Source organism: Sapajus apella, unplaced genomic scaffold, assembly GCF_009761245.1.
Source record: "Sapajus apella isolate SASKATOON/1434 unplaced genomic scaffold, GSC_monkey_1.0 scaffold62, whole genome shotgun sequence".
NCBI lineage: Eukaryota > Metazoa > Chordata > Mammalia > Primates > Cebidae > Sapajus > Sapajus apella.
In genome coordinates, this window is record NW_022437002.1 from 503016 (window position 1) to 526296 (window position 23281).

At 41.6% G+C, this 23281-nt stretch overlaps 1 protein-coding gene across 4 annotated transcripts in view; it reads left to right on the forward strand.

Annotated features, from left to right (window-relative positions):
- PHACTR4 (phosphatase and actin regulator 4) overlaps positions 1 to 23281 on the forward strand; it is a 127973-nt gene that overhangs the window by 19213 nt on the left and 85479 nt on the right. For 3 of the 4 annotated variants that reach the window (XM_032246586.1, XM_032246587.1, XM_032246589.1), the window contains exon 2: positions 19898 to 19951. In XM_032246586.1, the coding sequence (XP_032102477.1) occupies positions 19936 to 19951 (16 nt within the window). In that variant the 5' untranslated portion in view covers positions 19898 to 19935. Of the gene's footprint in view, positions 1 to 10062; positions 10082 to 19897; positions 19952 to 23281 lie in introns of those variants that run through there. The other variant, XM_032246588.1, reaches the window with a different exon arrangement.

Sequence of the window (23281 nt, forward strand, 5' to 3'; positions counted from 1 at the left end):
TTTTTTTTTTTTTTTTTTTGAGACGGAGTTTCGCTGTTGTTGCCCAGACTGGAGTGCGATGGCACGATCTCGGCTCACCGCAACCTCCGCCTCCTGGGTTCAAGCAATTCTCCTGCCTCAGCCTCCCGAGTGGCTGGGACTACAGGCACGCACCATCATGCCCAGCTAATTTTTGTATTTTTAGTAGAGACAGGGTTTCACCATGTTGACCAGGATGGTCTCGATCTCTTGACCTCGTGATCCACCCACCCCGGCCTCCCAAAGTGCTGGGATTACAGGCGTGAGCCACCGCGCCCGGCTTACAGAATATAATTGTAATAAAAATTCCAGGCTGGGGCTGGGCATGGTGGCTCACGTCTATAATCCAGCCACTTTGAGAGGCAGGTAGATCACCTGAGGTCAGGAGTTTGAGACCAGCCTGGCCAACATGGTGAAATGCTGTCTCTACTGAAAATACAAAAGCATTAGCTGGACATGGTGGCACATGCCTGTAATCCCAGCTACTCAGGAGGCTGAGGCAGGAGAATCACTTTAACCCAGGAGGTGGAGGTTGCAGTGAGCCAAGATCACACCACTGCACTCCAGGCTAGGTGACAGAGAGAGACTCCATCTAAAAAAAAAAAAAAAGAAAAAAAAATTCCAGGCTGGGTGCAAGTGGCTCAAGCCTGTAACACAGCACTTTGGTAGGACGAGCCAGGCAGATTGCTTGAGCCCAGGAGTTTGAGACCGTCCTGGGCATCATGGTGAAACCCCATCTCTACAAAAAAATACAAAGATTAGCCAGGCGTGGTGGTGTGCACCTGTACTCCCAGTTACTTGGGAGGCTGAGGTGGGAAGATCTCACCTGAGCCCAAGGAGGTTGAGGCTGTAGTGAGCCGTAATTGTGCCACTGCTTTTCAGCCTGGGCAATATGAGTCCCTGTCTCAAAAATAAAATAAAATAGGACAGGCACAAGTGGTTCATGCCTGTAATCCCAGCACTTTGGGAGGCTGGAGCCGGTGAATCACGATTTCAGGAGTTTAAGACCAACCTGGCCACGATGGTGAAACCCATCTCTATTAAAAATACAAAAATTAGTCGAGTGTGGTGGCGGGTGCCTGTAATTCCAGGTACTCAGGAGGCGGAGGTTGCAGTGAGCTTAGACCCTGCCATTGCACTCAACAAGAGCAAAACTTCAGCTTAAAAAAAAAAAAAGGAAAAAAGAGAAAAGGCCAGACTGATTTTGAGAGGCCAAGGCAGGCGGATCACAAGATCAGATTTATACCATCCTGGCTAACACAGTGAAAATACTAAAAATATAAAAAATTACCCGGGCTCGGTGGCACATACCTATAATCCTGGCCACTCGGGAGGGTGAGGCAGGAGAATCACTTGAAACTGGGAGGTGGATGTTGCAGTGAGCTGAGATCGAGCCACTGCACTCCAGCGTGGGGGACAAAGTGAGACTCCGTCTCAAAAAAAAAAAAATTAGTCGAGCATGGTGGCACACGCCTGTAGTTCCAGCTACTTGGGATGCTGAGGTGGGAGAATCTTTTGAACCAAGGAGGCGGAGGTTGCAGTGAGCTGAGATTGCACCACTGCAATCCAGCCTGGGCAACAGAGCAAGACTCTGTCTCAAAAAGAAAAACAATAAATGAATAAATAAAAATAATAAAATAAAAAAGTCAAACTCTCAGAAGCAGAGAATAGCATAGTGGTTACCAGGAGCTTGGGTGGTGGAGGAGATTGGGGAGATGTTGGTCAAAGGATATAAAATTTCTGTTAGACAGAAAGAAGAATACAAGAAATCTGTTGTAAAACATGGCCACCTTAGTTAATAAAAATGTATTCTATATTTGAAAATTGCTGAGATATTTTAAGTGTTCTCACCACAAAAAACTTAAGTATGTGATATGTTAATTAGTTCGATTTAGCCATTCCACAGTCTACACATACAGTAGTTCCCCCCTTACCTACAGTTTTGCTTTCTGTGGTTTTAGTTACCCAAGATCAGCCATGGTCTGAAGACCTGAAAAAGAAATTCCAGCAACAGACAATTCATAGTTTTAAATAGCACACCATTCTGAATAGTGTGATGAACTTTCTTGCCATCCTGCTTATTTTGTGAAATAAGCACAAAATAAGTAGTGTGAAGACACTTTGCTCAGTGTCTCCACACTGAATATGCTACATGAATACTCTACACTGAATACGCTACATGCCCTTAAGTAGCAGACTTGGTCATCAGATTGACTCAGACTATTGCAGTGTTCATGTTCATGTTACCCTTATTTTACTTAATAATGGTCCCAAAGTACAAGAGTAATGACGCTGGCAATTTGGTATACCAAGGATAATTTATTTATTTATTTATTTTTGAGACAGACTCTTGTTTTGTTGCCCAGACTGGAGTTGAGGGGCCCCATCATAGCTCACTGCAACCTCCACCTCCTGGGCTCAAACAGTCCTTCACCACAACCTCCAGAGGAGCTGGGATTACAGGTGTGCATCACCATGCCTGGCTAATTTTTTTATTTTTTTGTGAAGATGGAGTTTTGCCATGTTGCCCAAGCTGATCTCGAACTCCTGGGCTCAAGTGATCCCCTGCACCTTGGCCTTCCAAAGTGCTAGGATTACAAGTGTGAGCCACCATGCCCAGCCGAGAAACTACTAAGTGCATCCTTTAAGCAAAAAGATGAAAGTTCTAGACTTACTAATAAAAAAAAAAAAAAATCTTCTGTCAGGACTGCTAAAATCTATAGTAAAAATTAATTTTTTTTTTTTTTTTTTTGGGGGCGGGGTTTTTCTCTTGTTGTCCAGGCTGGAGTGCAATGGCGCAATCTCGGCTCACCGCAACCTCCGCCTCCTGGGTTCAGGCAATTCTCCTGCCTCAGCCTCCTGAGTAGCTGGGATTACAGGCACGCACCACCATGCCGCTAATTTTTTGTGTTTTTAGTAGAGACGGGGTTTCACCATGTTGACCAGGATGGTCTTGATCTCTTGACCTCGTGATCCACCCGCCTCGGCCTCCCAAAGTGCTGGGATTACAGGCTTGAGCCACCGCACCTGGCCAATTTTCTTTTTTTTGTTGTTTTTTATGAACCCTGCATATGACATTTGAAAGAATTAATTTTCTATCTGTGAAATTGTGAAGAAGAAAAAAGAAAATCATGCTAGTTTTGCTGTTGTATTTCACATTGCAGAAGTTGCAATCACAGTGCACGATAAGTTCCTAGTGAAGATGGAAAAGACAGAAAATGTGTTGGAGGGAGACATGAACAAAAACATGCTTTGATTGAGTGCAGTTGGATTCAATACTGTCCATTGAATTATCCCCCAAGGATAAGAGGGGGCTACTGTATTTCAAAATGTCATTTTATACACCATAACTATATACAAGTTTTATTTGTCAGTTAAAAAACAAAATATGGCACAATCTCTTTTAACCCATTGGTGATACCAATAAGATTGGGAATTTTACTAACAATCTTTTATATACTTTACCTTCTTAAATAAGATTAGGTAAGAGATAAGACTTCTGGGACAACATCTGTATATGCTTGGGAGAGGGGTTCATCCTTCCGCTATGGCAACCCTAATTTCTTGATAAATGCAGACCACTATAGTAGGCTCATTCCATTAAATGAAATGCACTGTATAATAACACTTCCATCAATGCTGGACTTCATATATGATGGTGGTCTTGTAAGATTAAAATGGAGCTGAAAAATTCCTATTGCTGGTGACAGCCATCATGATGTTATACACAATGCAATACATTTGTGGTAATGCTGTAGTAAACAAACCTGTGCTGGCAGTCATAAAACGGTAACACATTCAATTATGTATAGTAGGTGGGGCACGGTGGCTCACACCTGTAATCCCAGCACTTTGGGAGGCCAAGGCAGGTGGATCACAGGTCAGGAGATAAAGACCACCCTGGCCAACATGGTGAAACCCCATCTCTACTAAAAATACAAAAATTATCTGAATGTTGTGGCATGCGCCTGTAGTCACAGCTACTTGGGAGGCTGAGGCAGGAGAATGGCTTAAACCCAGGAGGCGGAGGTTGCACTGAGCTGAGATCATGCCATGGCACTCTAGCCTAGGCGACAGAGCAAGACTCCGTCTCAAAAAAAAGAGTTTATTAATTATGTATAGTGTATAATACTTGATAATAAATGATTATATTACTATACTTTTTTTTTTTTTTTTTTTAGTAGAGATGGGGTTTCACCATGTTGGTCAGACTGGTCTCAATCTCTCCTGACCTCATGAACTGCCTGCCTAGGCCTCCCAAAATGCTGGGATTATAGGCATGAGTCACCACACCCAGCCTTTACTATACTTTTAATTTTTATTTATTTATTTATTTTTTGAGACAGAGTCTTACTCTGTCACCCAGGCTGGAGTACAGTGGTGTAATCTCAGCCTCCCAAGTAACGGGGATTACAGGCGCATGCCACCACGCCAGCTCATTTTTGTATTTTTAGTAGAGACAGGGTTTCACCGTATTGGCCAGGCTGGTCTCAAACTCCTGACCTCATGATCCTTCTGCCTCAGCCTCCCAAAGTGCTGGGATTACAGGCATGAGCCACCACATCCGGCTACTATACTTTTTGTTTGTGTATATTCCTTCTGTACACACACACACACACACACACACACACACACACACACACACACATTCTATTTTATTTTATTTTATTTTTTATTTTATTTTTGAGACAGGGTCTCACTCTGTTGCCCAGGCTGGAGTGCAACGGCATGATCAGGGCTCACTGCAGCCTTGACCCCTGAGGCTCAGGTGATCCTCCCACCTCAGCCTTCCAAGTAGCTGGGACTACAGGCATGTGCCACCACACTAGCTTTTTTTTTTACTCCCCCTAAGAGACAGGCTTTTGCCGTGTTGTCCAGGCTGGTCTTGAGCTCCTTGGCTCAAGCAGTTTGCTTACCTTGGCCTCCCAAAGTGCTGTGATTACAGGTGTGAGCCACCTCACCCAGCCTTATTATTTTTTTTAAGTTAACTATAAAACAGCCCCTGGCAGGTCTTTCAGGAGGTATTCCAGAAGAAGGCACTGTGGGATGACAGCTCCATGCCTGTTAATACCCCTGAGGACCTTTCAACAGGGCAAGATGTAGAGATGGAAGGCAGTGATATTCATGATCCTGTCCCTGTAGAAGCCTAGGCTAATGTGTTAGCATCTTAGTTTTTGACAAAAAGGCTTAAAAAGTTAAAAAAAAAGAAAAAAAGAGAAGAAAAGGAAGGAAGGAAGGGGGAAGGAAATACAATTATGTATAGTATATAATACTTGATAATGATAGTAAATGGCTATATTACTGGTTTATGAATTTACTATACTTTTTAATTGTTAGTGTGTATTTCTAACAGGAAGGAAGGAAGGGAGGGAAGGAAAGAAAGGAAAGAAGGAAAGAGAAGGAAGGAAAGAGGGAGGGAGGGAAGGGGAAGGAATCCTCCTGTCTTATCCTGAGTAGCTGGGACAACTGATGTGCCCTAATTAAAAAAGAATTATTTTTATAGCGATGGGATTTTGGCCTAGGCTGGTCTCAAGCTCCTGGCCTCAAGTGATCTTCTTGCCCTGACCTCCAAAAGCACTAGGGTTACAGGTGTGATCTACCTCACCTGGCTTTTTTTTTTTTCTTTTTTGAGACAGAGGTTCATTCTTGTTGCCCAGGCTGGAGTGCAATGGCAAGATCTTGGCTCACCGCAACCTCTGCCTCCTGGATTCAAGCAATTCTCCTGCCTCAGCCTCCCAAGTAGCTAGGGTTGCAGGCATGTGCCACCACACCTGGCTGATTTTGTATTTTTAGTAGACATGGGGTTTCTCCATGTTGGTCGGGCTGTCTCGAACTCCCGACCTCAGGTGATCCACCCACCTCGGCCTCCAAAAGTGCTGGGATTATAGGCATGAGTTACTGCGCCCGAACCTGGCCATCTTTTAAAACTGTTTTGTGTTTGGGATTTCCTCAAAATGTGATACATACAGTACCAGAAATAAATATGGCTTCTTTTTTGTGGTTATTGATTTTGTCATGATCAGTGATGATGATGAATTGCCGTTTCTGAGCTTATGCATGTTTTCTGAAAGTAATGTCCTTTATAACTCACTAGTGTTATTTTCTGAGATCATTTGTATTAGCACGCAATGGTTTTGCTTATCAATAAGCTACACCTCTGTTTTAAAAAGCTGATTCATGCTTCTTAGTGGTAACAGAACTACTGTCTTTAACAGAGGAGGAAGACAGTTTTTCTTTAAAGGAGAAATTAATTTCATTTTTATGTCTTTACTCTTCAGTAATATGTTAGATGTTGAATATTTGTGCTTAAAAACAAACTTTTCTTAAGCATAACTTTTTCTTTTGGACAGGCTTTTCCATTTGTAAAACTCCATCCTTACTAAGAACATGATTGTAAATCTCTGTATGTTTCATTTTCTTTGTGATAGGCAAAAACAATGAAGGTCTTTATTAACTGCTTTTATGTGTAGCTACTAAATTTCTCTGCCAAGTAGTAACAAAAATAGTTTAGAAATAGCAAAGGAAGTTATTTTAGGGAAATGTAAAGATTTTCTATGCTTCCAGATTTCCAGAGAAAAGGGTAAATTGGTGACAGATAATAAAGATGCATGTAGATTACAGTATTTACTCCTTATATTAACTTAGTAGCACCTGAAAGTCATTCTAGAAGAATAGATGATACCTTATTACTTTCTTAATTTTTCTCTAGTGATGTGCTTTTTTTTTGAGACGGAATTTTGTACTTGCTGTCAAGGCTGGAGTGTGCAATGGTGCAATCTCAGCTCACTGCAACCTCCACCTCCCGGGTTGAAGTGATTCTCCTGCCTCAGCCTCCTGAGTAGCTGGAATTACAGGAGTGTGCCACCACACCCAGCTAATTTTTTTTTTTTTTTTTTTTTTTTTTAATAGAGACAGGGTTTCACCATGTTGGCCAGGTTGGTCTCAAACTCCTGACCTCAGGTAATTCACCCGCCTTGGCCTCCCAAAGTGCTGGGATTACAGGCGTGAGCCACCGCACCTGGCCATGATGTGCTTTTAAATCAAGTCCAAGGAAATATGGAAATAACACTTTAGTTGTTCTTTCTCTGCCCATGTAAATTTAGGTTTCATTATTGTGATGGTGTTTTTAGACATCGCATATTTTGATCAGACTTAGACTCATGATAGAATCAAAATCTGCCTTTTTTGTTTCAGAATTGAACTTGAGTGGGGTGAGCTTTAAGCATGCCCTGCCCACTATATGCCAGGCACAGCCCATTTCTTACTGTTTTATTTTGTAACAAATGCCATTTCATGAGATTCTCATTGAAGATGAGTATTATTAATCCCACTTGAATCCACAAAGACAAGAAGATTAAATTATTCTGCAGTGTTATCTTTTGTGACCAAAATCAGTAACTAGTTTGTGTGTGATTAATATTTGAAACTAACTTGTACTGATTTGTCCAGTGAAAGATCATGTAAGTTCTCTTAACCTGTAAACTTTTATTTTTGATTTTTGCCTGACTTGTTAAGCTTTCTCAGAAGGGAGAAGGTTATTTTGAAGAACATGGATCTAGCGTTACAGCAATTGCCAAGAAAGGAATAGAAAAGGCAGAAAATTATTTCATACTTGATGGTTTCCATCTTAGTAAATTCATTTATATCTGTTTGTGCAACCTGAGACTATCCTGGACATTCAAAATGAAACAAGGAATGAAGCTATTAGTAGGGTAGTTGAGAAAAAAAATAATTTTTGCTTTTAATATCAAGTTTCTAAACTATAGTACATGCTTCTGTGTTGCTTTCACTGATTTGACCTAGCCACAGTTACCAGGTTGAGGAATTGATACATTTGAAGAGTTCCATTACAGCTGGGAAGAGGATAGTATATTTTAGAATTCTCATATACCTATGTTAACACTGTGGCTACCATTAGCAACCATTAGCAGCATTAAATATCTTTTGGGTAAACCACAGACCAAGGCTTCTACTATTACAGAATATAATTCTAATAAAAATTCTAGGCTGAACACAGTGGCACAAGCCTGTAACCCAGCACTTTAAGAGACCAAGACAGGCAGTTTGCTTGAGCCCAGGATTTTGAGAATAGCCTGGGCAGCATGGTAAAACCATGTCTCTACAAAAAATACAAAAATTAGCCAGGTGTGGTGGTGTGCTCCTATAGTCCCAGCTGCTCAGGAGACTGAGGTGGGAAGATCACCTGAGCCTCACTTGAGGTTGAGGCTGTAGTGAGCCACGATTGTGTCACTGCACTCCAGCCCGGGTGACAGAGTAGACCCTGTCTCAAAAAATAAAATAGACCGGGCATGGTGGTTCTTGACTGTAATCCCAGCACTTTAGGAGGCTGAGGCAGGCGGATCACTTGGGGTCAGGAGTTCGAGACCAGACTGGCCAACATGGTGAAACCCCGTCTCTACTAAAAATACAAACCTTAGCCGGGCATGGTGGCATACCCCTGTAGTCCCAGCTACTCTGGGGGCTAAGTTGGAAAAATTGCTTGAACCCAGGAGGTGGAGACAGGGTCCACGCCACTGCACTCCAGCTTGCATGACAGAGCAAGACCAAGTCTCAAAAAATAATAATAATAATTAATTAAATGAAATACTGATTTTCAAAAAGAAGCACTTTTGAGGCAGTAGTTTTATAAGATCTCAAATATGTATGTTTCATATCCATCCTACTGGTTCTGTTTCTGAGAAGAACCCTGACTAATACAGAAGGTATTCTGGAAGACGTGTTAGCCAAGCTTGAGATTTAAAGGAATTAGCTATGTAAAGAGGTAGAAAAAAAGAGTTTGTTTTTGTTTGTTTGTTTGAGACAGAGTCTCCCTGTGTTGCTCAGGCTGGAGTACAGTGGCACAATCTCAGCTCACTGCAACCTCCACCTCCCCGCTTCAGGCAATTACCCTGCCTCAACCTCCCGAGTAACTGGGACTACACACGCTCACACCACCACGCCCAGCTAATTTTTTTGTATTTTTAATAGAGATGGGGTTTCACTATGTTGGCCAGACTGGTCTCGAACTCCTGCCCTCAGGTGATCTGCTTGCCACTCAGAGGCCAAAAAAAAGAGAAGCCAGGTGCAGTTTAAGGAAAGCAGTTTTATTAATCAAATGCTAGCAGTTGGGAAATAGCCAGGCTCATGCCTTCAAAAGACCATTCCAACTTTTTGGGCTGAGTGAAGGTTTTTTTTTGAGATGGCGTCTCATTCTGTTTCCCAGGCTGGAGTGCAGTGGTATGATCTTAGCTCACTGGAACCTCCACCTCCTGGGTTCAAGTGATTCTCCTGCCTGAGCCTCCCAAGTAGCTAGGACTGCAGGTGGGTGCCACCACACCCTGCTAATTTTTGTAGTTTTAGTAGAGACAGGGGTTTCCTCACGTTGGCCAGGCTGGTTTCGAACTCCTGACCTCAGGTGATTGCCCACCTCGGCCTCCCACAATGTTGGGATTACAGGCATGAGCCACTGCGCCCAGCCTGACTGAAGGGTTTTAAGAAGGAAAATGTGGGAAATATGTGATAGTGGTGCAGGAATGGTAGGCCTTCAAATCTTGTTCCCATGGCTGTCTTAAGTAATTGCCTGTCTGGAGTTCTGGTTTGCATCATCCTGACTTTGGCTCAGTAGTGGTTGGCCAAGTGTTCATAACTCCTCTTAGGTGGGAGGATTCTGCAACTGGCTGTCTCTGCCTGGTTTGTTTCAAAATTGGCCCCTGGAATTTCTAAGCAAGCACATAATTAAATAAGTGAGCATTGTTCGTGGAAGTACCTGGTAGGAAAGGGAAACAAAGATTTTCAAAGTTATGTTTCAAAGGCTAAAAGCAAGAAAGGACAAAAAGTTTTAAAATGCATTTTGAGGTTGGGATACTTGGTTACAATAGGGATATATGACCTATTTTAGTTTTTTTATTCTTTTTTTTTTTTTCAGTTGGATTCTCTGTTGCCCAGGCGGGAGTGCAACAGAGTAAGGTGCAACAGAGTGGGGTGATCTTGGCTCACTGCAACCTCCACCCCCTGGATTGAAGCCATTCTCCTGCCTCAGCCTCCCAAGTAGCTGGGATTACAGGTACCCGCCACCACGCCTGGCTAATTTTTGTATTTGTAGTAGACGGGGTTTCACCATGTTGGCCAGGCTGGTTTTGAACTCCAGACCTCAGGTGATCTGCCCGCCTTGGCCTCCCAAAGTGCTGAGATTATAGGTGTGAGCCACCCCGCCCATTTTTGTTTTGTTTTGTTTTAAATAGAGACAGGGTCTTGCTTTGTTGCCCATGCTGTAGTGCCATGGTGCAATCATAGCTCATTGTAACCTCGAACTTCTGGGCTCAAGCTGTCCTCCCACCTCAGAGTAGGACTGCAGGCACTCATCACTGTGCCCATCTAATTTTTAATTTTTTTTTTGTAGAGACAGGGATTTTACTGTGTTGCCCAGGCTGGTCTTGAACTCTTGGCCTCAAGTGATCCTCCCACCTCAGTATCCCAAAGCACTGGGATTATAGCCATCAGCCACTGTATCTGACCCTACTTAACTTTTTGAAAAGATCACCCAGGTCAGTCTGAGGATAACAATATAGGAGTCTGAGTAGAAGGGAGGTTGTTTAGGGGATGATTATACTAGTCTAGCAAGAGATGATGATAGCTTGGACTAGAGTGAAAAGTGGTTAAATTATGGATATATTTTGGAAGTGGAGGCAATAAGATTTGGTAATGATTTAATTGTAGCTGTGAGGGAAAGAGAAGAGTCAAGGATGATACCTTGTTGAGCAACTAGAAAACTTAAGCTGCCATTTTACTGAAGTAATGATGTAAAATAGCAGCTAAAGCAGATGCCAGCTGTTTTTCAAAGTGCTTTACATCTATTGCCCTACTCATGATTAGGGAATACTAGGGGAGGAACAAATTGGGAGTAGGAAATCAAGAGTTTGTTCTTTAAAACTATGTTTGTGAAACTTGCTAGATTTCCAAATAGAGTATTGAATATGCTGTAGATATATCAGTCTCGTGAAGTTCAGGGGAGAGGGTCAGCCTGGAAATAGAATTTGTTTATATCATCAGTGTATACAGGGGGTATTAAAAATGGTAGAACTAGGCTGGGCATATTGGCCTACGTATGTAATCGCAACACTTTGGAAGATCAAGATGGGAGGTCAGGAATTTGAGACCAGCCTAGACAACATGTTGAGACCCTGTCTCACAAAAATTTTTTAAAATTTAAGCTGGGCGCAGTGGCTCACGCCTGTAATCCCAGCACTTTGTAAAGCTGAGGTGGGCAGATTGCCTGAGGTCAGGAATTCAAGACCTGCCTGGCCAACATAGTGAAACACTATCTCTACTAAAAATATAAAAATTAGCTGGGCATGGTAGTGGGCACCTGTAATCCCAGCTACTCGGGAGGCTGAGGCAGGAGAATCACTTGAACCCAGGAGGCGGAGGTTACAGTGAGCCAAGATCACACCATTGCACTCCAACCTGGGCAACAAGAGCAAAACTCCACCTCAAGAAAAATTAAATTAAAAATTTTAAAAATTAGGGTGGGTGGTGTGTGCCTGTAGTCCTACCTACTCAGGGGGCTGAGGTGGGAGGATCAGTTGACCTCAGTAGTTAACAGCTGCAGCGAGCTATGATTGTGCTGCTGCACTCCAGCCTGGATGACAGAGTGAGACCCGGTCTCAAAAAAAAAAAAATTGTAGGACTGGATGAGCTGACTAGTCAGGGTTCATTTCAAGGGGGAGGGATTGATTACTGCTTCTCTAGGAGGGTTTTAGAAAGTTAGCAGGTTGATTTTGGACATCCTAGTTACTGGGGAGGTTGTGGGCGTTTAATGGGCTGGAGTGAGGGATACTAAGTAAGGGTTGCTAAATGTCCTGCAGTGTTTGGGACAAAACACAATAAAAGAGCTATTTCTTCCACATGCCAATTATATTCTAGGTGTAAAGATAGCAAGGAGAAGAGATTTAAGGACCATATCCTGGGGCTCTGCAACACGTAGAGGTTAGGAAGAGGAGGAGGTTTCTGCCAAAGAGACTACCTTAGTTGACGTAGGAAAATAAAGACCGGGAGGTCCATAGATCCCAGTTTAGTGAACACTTAACAGTTACTGGGCCTGTGAAACATAGATTCGAGGGGAACAGTTCAGAGGAAGTGAGAATATTTTGGATTCTGTTGTGTGTTTAGGCAATGAAGATGAAGACAAGGATCTAATATATGTTTTGGAAATCACTCATGAAGTATAAGATGAGACTTCTCATTTGGTCAGTTAGGTGGATGGTGAAAGCTGCAGGAAGAGGAAGGAGTAAGGTTAAGTAGAAGGTAGATAATGAGTTGTGCATGTTGAACATAGGTTTGTAGATATCTAAGTGGAGATGTTGAGTGAGTTGGACATGTTAATTTGGATCTCATTCATTGAAAAAATAGTTACTGAGCACTTGCTATTTTATAGGAACTCTTTTAAGTGTTGAAGATACAGCAGTGGATGAAAACAGCCAAAATGCCTGTCCTGAAAGAGCTTATATTTTAGTGAGAAGAGATGATAAAATTAAAAAGTAAATATGTAGTATATTAGAATAAGTGCTTTGAGAAATAGAAACCTGGAAAAAGAGATTAAGCTGAGATGGAGTGGTCTTGGTGATTGCAGTTTAAAGCAGGGTGATGAGGAAGGCTTAACTGAGAAGTTAACATTTAAGCAAAAACCTAAAAGAATTGAGAAATGAATATGGAGGGGAAGGATATTCTAGTGCAGAAGGCCTCAGCATGCCTGGCACATCGAAGGAGCAGCAAGGAGGTTCATCTGCCTGGAGTTTAGTGAGGAAGGAGGAGAGTACTTGAACAAGATGGGAGTATGTGACCTTTGTCTTAGGGCATTAGAAGCTGTTGAAAGGACTTTGGCTTTTACCTTGAGCTTCTGAGAGAGATCTGGACTGAAAATATGTATACGTTTGAGCATCATCTGTTTACTGGTGGTTACAGAGGCTGTAGGAATATTTCTGTCTTGCACAGGCATCCAGTTAGTAGAGACACAAAGTAGCCTTCTCCTCTGCAAAAACTACACAGAATGTTTCTAGCAAGACATCCTTCTGTTTGTGATTCTGTAAGAACAGGGGTATTTTGTTAATGGAAACTTTCCATCACAAACGTAGGATCATCCCCTAGGATTGATATTATAAGAATATTAATCAAAAAAAGTAAATGAATACTGTGGGTTTGGAAGAGTTCAGTATAATCTAATAGAGAAATTAGAGGTTTATAAGAGTCCCATGGAACATGTCAGAGGACCATGTGGTATTGGAAAATTATGATCTGTGATTTAGATAGCTTAATATTGTAATGGGAAAGTATCAGATGGCTGACAAACTGTCAGCAAAGTCCTATACTTAAAGGAGTACTGTCCTAAGTTGGGTTCTCTTTGAGGCAGACTCTGATAGTTAATCCCAAAGAATGTTTATTAGGAAGTGCTCTTGGGATCAACACCCATGGAAGGGAGGGGACAGGAGCAGCAGTATTTGGGCAGAGGGAGAAGTCAAGCAGCAATAGAGATCCAACAGGAGCCTTAGTGGACCCCACAGGGGCTCTGGAGCTAAAATGACCTATTAGGGTTGTCTTATGTGTGCTGTAACGGCTGGGGTTACACCCTGGTCTTGATTAGATGTGGACCCCTGAGAAGGATATGACCTTCCTTGAGTCAGCTCTTCATATCTGAGGCAATTCCTGAAGGGATTGACAGTTGTAGGCTGTCTGCCAGCAGCAGTCCCATTATTCCTTAATGGGGGATCCAGCCAGTACAACAGCATGCTACCACAGTATACCCTGGTGTTGCTCAGATCTACTACTTAAAAAAAAAAAAAAAAAGTATTTTTGAGATATAATTTAAACTCTATGCAATTTACAGTTACTTTATAGTTTAAAGTACACAACTCAATGGCTTTTAATATATTTGCAAGTTGTACAACCATTACTCTAACCAATTTTAGAATACTTTAATTACTCCCAAGAAAACTGTTCCCCTTAGCTGTCACTCTCTAATCTCCTCCCCACGCACCCCTGACATAGGCTACTGCAACTTTCTGTCTCTACAGACCTACCTATTATGGACATTTCATGTAAGTGGAATCATACACTGTGTGGCCCTTTGTGATTATCCTCTTTTATTTAGTGTGTTTTAAACATTTATCCATGTTATAACATATGTCAATACTTCATTTCTTTTTATTGCTGAATGTTCCATTGTATTCATTTTGTTTATCCAGTGATCAGTGGATAAACGTTGGTTTTCACTTTTTAGCTATTATGAATAATGCTGCTATGAACATTTGTGTACAAGTTTTTCATTTGTTTGTTTTGAGACTGAGTCTTACTCTGTCCCCAGGCGGAAGTACAGTGGTGCCATCTTGGGTCACTGCAACCTCTGCCTCCTGGGTTCAAGTGATTTTCCTGCCTCAGCCTCCTGAGTAGCTAGGATTACAGGCGCGTGCTACCACGACTGAGCAATTTTTGTGTTTTTTGTAGAGATGGGGTTTCACCATGTTGGATAGGCTGGTCTTGAACTCCTGACCTCAAGTGATCTACCCACCTTGACCTCCCAAAGTGCTAGGATTACAGGCGTGAGACACTGCGCCTGGCTTGTGTACAAGGTTTTGTATGGACATATATTTTTATTTCTCTTGGATATATACCTAGGAGTAGATCATATGGTAAACTCTGTTTTACTGTGTGGTGAACTGTTACTCTTCCTCTGCTACATCATTTTACATTCTCACCAGCAGTGTATTACGGCTCCAGTTTCTCTACATCTTTCCTAATACTTGTTATTTATTTATTTAACTTTTATTGTGGTTCAGGAGTACACATCCAAGTTTGTTATATAGGTAAACCGTGTGTCGCAGGGGTTTGGTGTGACACAGATAATTTAGTCACCCCGGCAATAACCATAGTACCTGTTAGGTATTTTTTCTGATCTTCTCACCCTCCACCGTCAAGCAGCCCCAGTGTCTGTTGTTCCCCTCCTAGTATCCATGTGTTCTTGGTTTAGCTCTCAACACTTATTATTATCTATCTTATTTATTATAGCCATCATAATGGGTGTAAAGTGTTATCTCCTTGTCACATTGATTTGCATTTCCTACAGGGCTAAAGATGTTGAAGATCTTTTAATGTGCCTATTGACTGTACATCTTCTGTTATGAAATGTTTATATACATCCTTTGCCCGTTTTTAAGTTGGTTGTCTTTTTGTTGAGTTAGCGTTCTTTATACATTCTAGATATAGGTTCCTTATCAGAGAGATGATTTGCAAAAATTTTCTCCCATTCTGTGGGTTGCCTTATCACTTTTTTGATGGTGTTTTTTTTGTTTGTTTGTTTGTTTTAAGACCAAGTCTTACTCCGTTGCCCAGACTGTAGCTCAGTGGCATGGTCTTAGCTCACTGCAACCTCCACCTCCTACATTCAAGTGATTCTCATACCTGAGCCTCCTGAGTAGCTGGGACTACAGGTGCAGGCCACCATGTCCAGCTAATTTTTGTATTTTTAGTAGAGACGGGGATTCACCATGTTGCCCAGGCTGATCTCAAACTCCTGACCTCAGGTGATCCATCCACCTCGGCCTCCCAAAGTGCTGGGATTACAGGATGAACCACCACACTCGGCCCCAAGGATATCTATTTCAATTTAACATTCAGTTACCAGGGAATGACCACCAGGAGGGTCCACAAACTTAGGAAATCCACTATGAGCTGGATCTTGGCCAGGATTCCATTTATTTCATGATCCTTATAAGCCCATTATGACACTTCAGACTCCAGTATCAGTGCCAACTTGTCTGTCCTCAAAACATGAAAATGTTCTCCTTTCCTCAGTTTATAGTTACCTGAGTAAATAGCCATAGGAAGAGCAACTACCTGCATGTAATTTGCATGCTCACTGCACCTGGATTGGGAGTGGGCAAGAGGTCCCTTTGGAATTGCCCACCAAAGCACTATGGCACTGCTAACCCACAAAGGGAAGGAATGGGGCCAGAGGGTGTGCAGTGGTTAGCCAAGAGCCCTTCCTGGGGAGATAGCAGAAGTCAGGCCTTATGTGGGCTGAGGCACCAGCCCCCGAACACATGCTTCATTTTCCCATCAGACTTAGAGTATTTATAGATATAAGAATTTCAAAATGGTGACTGCAGAGTGTTAAACTCCAGGTGCAGAGACATTCTAAGCACCAGAATCCCTGAGACCTATATTGTTTAAGTCCCTCAGTCCCACAGATTTTTCAGGGAATTGTTATACTTTGGTGTTGCAGGTTCCTTTCCCCTAAGTACCTGGCCTCCTTCAATCAATGGGTTTAGGATGTGAAGTAGACTTAAGTATAGAAACTGGACATGGAATCTTGATTTTTTTATTAGGATGACTGCCCTCAGAATCCTGATCTTTTAACTTTCATTTATTTTGATGTTACAAATAGAGTAGTGCTCTTATAGGCTGCTCATCTGTTTTGCCTCCAGTGACATCGTGTTCTCTTAGCTCTCTCCATAAATCTGTGAGTCATATTTGATTGCCAGTCTGATCTTGGTGATCCTTATGGTAACTGTATCCACCTGAAGTACCATGACTTGGTCTCCTTTCAGGGTCCTGTCATGGCTATTGTAGTGCTATCAGTGAGCCTAGGTTTTTTGTTTTGTTTTTTTTTTTTAGATAGTCTCACTTTGTTACCCAGGCTACAGGGCAGTGGCATGATCCCGGCTCACTGCAACCCCTGCCTCCCAGGTTCAAGTGATTCTCATGCCTCTGCCACTCAAGTAGCTGGGATTGCAGTCGTGCACCACCACACCTAGTTAATTTTTGTATTTTGGGTAGAGACGGGGTTTCACCATGATGGCCAGGCTGGTCTTGAATTCTTGGCCTCATGTGATCCGCCTGCTTTGGCCTCCCAAAATGCTGGGATTACAGGTGTGAGCCACCATGCCTGGCCTGAGCTTAGTTTTATAACAACCTCTCCTGTGAAGGAAAACAATTAGTGAACTTCTTAATGATGCCAGTACCCCCTCACCAGCACATTTCTTATGGCACCCTCCCATCCTGTCCAAGGAACATAATCATTTGATGAGTTTTATTCCCAGATGTAATGCATCCTTGTCAGCATGCCTACTTCACTAAACCTTTTAATCCCTTCCTTCTCTGTCTGCCACTGCAGTCTTATGTTGCAACTTTACTTAGCATGGGACATTGTACACTTCCAACATCTAGAAACCATCCCAGTAGTGAGTTCACACCATATCCTGGGTTTTTTGGCAGCGTATTGAATCCTCTATCTCTAAAGAGTGGTTGATAACCTCTCCCTTCTCAATCTTATATTCTGTTCAAGTGCTTATTTGTTCAAGGACCCTCAGAATTTGGTCACATGTGTATTTCTCTGGATGTTTCCAGTACAAGCTGGATAGGTCTTGCAGTTACAGTTCCTTTCTGACCTTCCAGGCCCAGCACATCTGTACTGGTTTGTGCTGTGACCCACTTACTGCAAGTTAAAGGCCTGCTAAGAGGAGTGGTCATTAGATGGGAGGTAATGGTGGCAGATCCTGAGCGCATTGCTTTTTGGGGAGTAGGATGAGGAGGCTTCTGCATTATCATTCTGCAAGAGAAGGGCGCTAGTTCTTAAAGGGCGAGTGGGCTACTTTTGCAGTCTTGGGGTTAAACAGTATCTGGGCATTTGAGATTTTTGGAGGGGCATCAACTCAGATGTCTTCATCCCATGTATTAGGCCCTGAAATTGATATAACATACCTCTCTTGGCTGAATCAACTTTCTTTGGAGTTGAGCTACTGTGATGATTACCTCCTGGGCCTACTCTTCAACTGTTTTGTCCTCCTGCTGCAAGAGGAAAGAGCCTTCTCATAAGTTACCAATGAGGCCCTGTGACATTCACTATTGGCTGTGAGTCCCTCTCTTTTTCTAGAGCACCAATTGAATTTAGCAATAGCCATTCAACCCAATTGTCATTATAGTTTTCTCCTTACTGTTTGTTTTAGTCCATTTTGTGTTACTGTAACAATACCATAGACTGGGTAATTTATTAAAAAAATAAATGTATTTCTTACAGTTTTAAAGGCTGAGAAGTCTAAGGTCTATGGGTCCTCCATATGGCAAGCGCCTTCTTGCAGTGTCATCCAATGGCAGAAGGGCAAGAGAGCTCAGGAGAACAAGGGGGTGCTGAACTTGCTTTTATAACAAGCCCACTGTCCTGATAATTTAATCCACTCATGAGGGCAGAGCCTAATCACTTGTTAATGGTCCCATCTCCCTCTCCCCCACCACCCCCCAGGGATTTGGTCTGTCACCCAGGCTGGAGTGCAGAAGTGCAGTCATGGCTCACTGTGGCCTCAAACTTCTGGGCTTAAGAGATCCTCCTGCCTCACACTCCCAAGTAGCTGGAACTACAGGCATGTGCCACCACTCCTGGCTTCTTTAAAAGAAATTTGTAGGGATGGGATCTTGTTATGTTGCCCAGGCTGGTCTCAAACTCCTGGGCTCAGACAATCCTCCTGCCTCAGCAGTCCCATCTCTTAATACCATCACCATGGCAATTCAATTTCAGCACAAGACTGGGCATGATGGCTCACACCTGTAATCCCAGCACATTGGGAGGCCAAGGCAGGAGGATTGCTTGAGCTCAGGAATTCAAGACCAGCTGAGCAACGTTGTGAGACACCATCCCTACAACAAATTTTTTAAAATTAGTCAGCTGTGGTTTTATGCACCTGTAGTCCCAGCTTCTCAGGAGATTGAGGTTGGAGGATCACTTGACTCCAGGAGGTTGAGACTGCAGGGAGCCATGATTGTGCCACTGTGCTCCAGCCTGGGTGACAGAGTGAGACCCTGTCTGGAAAAAAAAAATTCAACGTGAGTTTTGGAGGAACATTCAAACCATAGCACTCTTCAAGTACCTGACACAACTAATCAACTAGATAGATAGCACTGTTCATCACTAGTGGAAGTTTAAGAACTGGATCAGGACCTTAGGCCAGAAATTATCCATGTTACACCTACCACCAGCAGTAGGATCCTCATTGCTCTCTAGTATGCTAGTGATTCAACTCTGTAACCACATCTTACTCCCAAGTTTCTCTAGTCATTCCTGGCACCAACTGTCAGTATGTCGTGATCTATAAAAGCAGACTCTGAATTGGAGGTTAGTGTTTAGACTGTTGGGGAATGACGTTAGGATAAAAACCATGGGAGGAATAGGAAGCTGGATAGGGCAGATTTGACACTTGTCTTGATTGGGAGTGCAGGAGGTAGTGTATTATACTTAGTCAACTTTCTTTTGAAATATTTTTTGTTTTATTTTTATACTTGAGTGGATAAACTTACAGCTTACTGAACCATTCTCCTGTGTCTAAAATAACTTCCACTTTCCTTAGGCAAAAACCAATTCCCTTCTTCAAAGATGTTCTTCATGCCCTTTCTCAGGTGTTGTATTTTTCTTACAAAAAAACACCTTTTTTCTTATACTCCAGTAAATTCAAAATGAGGATTGGAAAGGGAACTTATTTGAGGAAACTGAGAATAATGTATTTTAAGACAAAAATTAGTTTAAAAATATTTAAATGTTTTATGATAGTTTAGTATTGTGCATCTGTATCTCAATTCCCTTAAAATAACTCCCAGCCCAGTGCAGTGGCAGGCACTTGTAATCCTCAGGGGATTAAAATGCACTCTGGGCAACAAAGGGAGATCCTGTCTAAAAAAAACCAAAAAACAAAAAAAAACCTGTCATTTAATAAGTTGTACATTTCCATAATGTTCCACTTTTAAACTGTAGTCAATGTTACTGAATTAGGATTTTTTTTTAAGTATAAAAGGGGATGGACTACATGTATTAAGTGTATCATTTACCTTTTTCTCTTTTTAGAAACAATATCTCACCACCCTAAACTGATTAATAGTGGCATGGAAGATCCATTTGGTAAGTATCACCTGCATTTTCCTTAGTAAATGACATTTCTCTTCTTTCCTCACCTCCATTAAAGCTTTGAGAGTAAATTGTTGTTTTTTTTTTTTTTTCATGTTCAGTATGCTACTCTCCAGAATAAGTCTCAAACTTTTTGCTTCTATAAGGATCCAGTTGCATACTTAATGATAGTTAGAGTGCCAATGGCCTTTCATTTATATGACATCTATTGATATTTAGTGCATTATAAATTAAACCTCAGAAACTTTAAAAATATTAATTTGTTTAAAAATGACATTGACAAACTCATTATATATTGCACAAGTAACATTTTTAATGAAGAATAATCAAGAATCAAATAAAAATTGCCAGTTAAAAAAAAGAAAGAAAAACATATTAAAAAAAAAAAGAAAAGAAAAATCAAGAATCATTTGACAAGTTAAAATGAGAATTTAAATTTCTTTATCTTGGCTGGCACAGTGGCTCAAGCCTGTAATCGGAGCACTTTGGGAGCTGAGGCAGGTGGATCACTTGAGGCGAGGAGTTCGAGACCAGCCTGGCCAACATGACAAAACCCCATCTCTACTAAAAATACAAAAATTTAGCTGGGCATGGTGGCACACACCTGTTATCCCAGTTACTCTGGAGGGTAAGGCATGAAAAATGCTTGAACTCCGGAAGCAGAAGTTGCAGTGAGCTGAGATTGTACCCTGCACTCCAACCTGGGCAGCAGAGTAAGACTGTCTCAAAAAAAGAAAAATAATTAAGTAAATTTTTCTATTTTGATTACTCAGTAACTTACATATACTTCTCTTTGGTTGGAAATGTAGTTCTGCCAATATTTCAGAAACAAGTGTTCTTTGTAGTGCTTCATTAGTACTTGGCCAATGAAAGATAACATGGAAGTGCTTGGGTGCAGTGGCTCACGCCTGTAATCCCAGCACTTTCAGAGGCCAACAGGCGGATCACTTGAGGTCAGGAATTTGAGACCAGCCTGGCCAACATGGTGAAACCCCATCTCTACTAAAAATACAAAAATTAGCTGGGCATGGTGGTAGGCACCTGTAATCCCAGCTACTCAGGAGGCTGAAGCAGGAGAATTGCTTGAACCCAGAAGGCAGAGGTTGCACTGAGCCAGGATCATGCCACTGCACTCCAGCCTCAGTGACACAGAGAGACTCCATCTCAAAAAGAAAAAAAAAGAGATAACATGGAAGTAATCATAATAGCAGGCATGTGTAATACATATATGTATGTATAGTGTGTGTGTGTGTTTGTACATATATATATATATATATATTTTTTTTTTTTTTTTTTTGAGATAGTGTCTCACTCTCACTCTATCACCCAGGCTGGAGTGTAGTGACACAATCACAGCTCACTGCAGCCTTGACCTCCTGTGCTCAGGCAATCCTCTCAACTGAGCCTCCTGAGTAGCAGGGACTACAGGTGTGCACCCCTATGCGCGACTGATTTTTTTTTTTTTTTTTTTTTGGTAGAGAGGACTTTGCCTTGTTGAGCAGGCTGGTCTGGAATTTCTAGGCTCAAGGGATCCACCTGCCTTGGTCTCCCAAAGTGTTGAAATTACAGGCGTGAGCCACTGTACTCAGCCTGATATTTCTAGATAAGTTTTGCCTGCATATATTTCATCTAGCAACATGAGTAAGGGAATATAAGTCTAGATATAAAAAGGTTTAATATCTGCCCTTTTGGCGATAAAGTCATTTACTGTGTTGAAACCCCCCCCATTTTTTTTTTAAGACTGGGTGTCACTATGTCACCCAGGCTGGAGTTCAATGGCTATTCACAGACACAATCATAGAATGCTACATCCTTGAACTCCTGGGCTCAAGCAATCTTTGTGCTTTACTCTCCCACATAGCTAGGACTACAGGCATACTTCACCACTCCTGGCCCTATTTTTTACTGATGCTCATTTCAAAGTGAGAGTTATGTCTAAGATATCAGATTTTTTGAAACTATAACATTGACTAGGAAGACTAGTTAGGAAGTACTTTTCCTTTTAAAATACACATCAGCAAAAAAAAAAAAGGAAATCAGAGGCAGTTTTACTTCTTTGATTTCAGCATGCTGGAGGAACCATTCGATTTAAGCATTTTCTGATCCTTCATCACACAGAAAGAAGTCTGAATCCCTTTTTATGTCAATGCAGCTTGAGGAAGTATAGTAAAATATAGCTATATAATACAAACTGAGGTTAGGCTCTTTGGGCTACTGGTACTAGCAATCATCTGGCTCAGATTAAGAGCTTTTGTCTTGCTTTGAGAAGACTGTTCTTTGTTACCTTGTAAGATCAGGATTTTTCTGCTTTTAATGACCTTAGATAATTTCTTTAGGACCTTGGCTTTTGTTTCCCCATGAAGAGGAGTTTTTAGGATTACACCTAGTTCATCAATTAGATCCTTCCTTAGTTTGAACACAAGAGGGCAGTCTGTACTTTATTCATAAATTTTGTAGCTTCATTCATTACCAAGTTAATTCTTGAAGAATTTGGTAAATTGAGTTTTATTGTAGTAGCCTGGTGACAAATTCTAAAGAACATGACCACATGATAAACTAGAATAATATATGACGACTCCATAGGTTTTTACTGGAAACCTAAGTTTTCATTCTGACTGACCTCCTTGCTTCACTTAAGTAAACATAACCTAAATTTTAATATAATCTTATCAATCAGGTTTATTATTAAACAATTAAATTCAACTGAAATTAACCTTAAATATAACTTAAATTTACTAGATAATATCAAAGTGAGGGTTGCTATAGAAGTTATGGTTGGCCAGCAGTCAATTGAGGCATAAAGTGAAATGTACTTTTGATTTGTTTACTAAGATAGGTAGAAATTTGGGTTCTGTGCCAGTGAAATTATTTTTTTTCTTTTTCTTTTCTTTTTTTTTTTTTTTGAGAGAGAGTTTCACTCTTGTCGCCCAGACCAGAGTGCAGTGGCGCAATCTCGGCTTACTGCAACCTCCACCTCCCAAGTTCCAGTGATTCTCCTGCCTCAGCCTCCTGAGTAGCTGGGATTACAGGCATCTGCTACCATGCCCAGCTAATTTTTGTATTTTTAGTAGAAACAGGGTTTCGCCAAATCGGCCAGGCTGGTCTTGAACTCCTGACCCCAGGTGATCCTCCTGCCTCAGCCTCCCAAAGTGCTCAGATTACAGGCATGAGCTACCACATCCAGCCTGAGGTTATTTTTTTCTAAATACTTATTTAAATCTTGGAATTTGTAAATTAACATTCATTCAATCATAATATGGATTTTAGAGAAAAATAGAAATGATTCATAGTTATAGCTAACAACCAGTTTCCCCTGTCTCCATT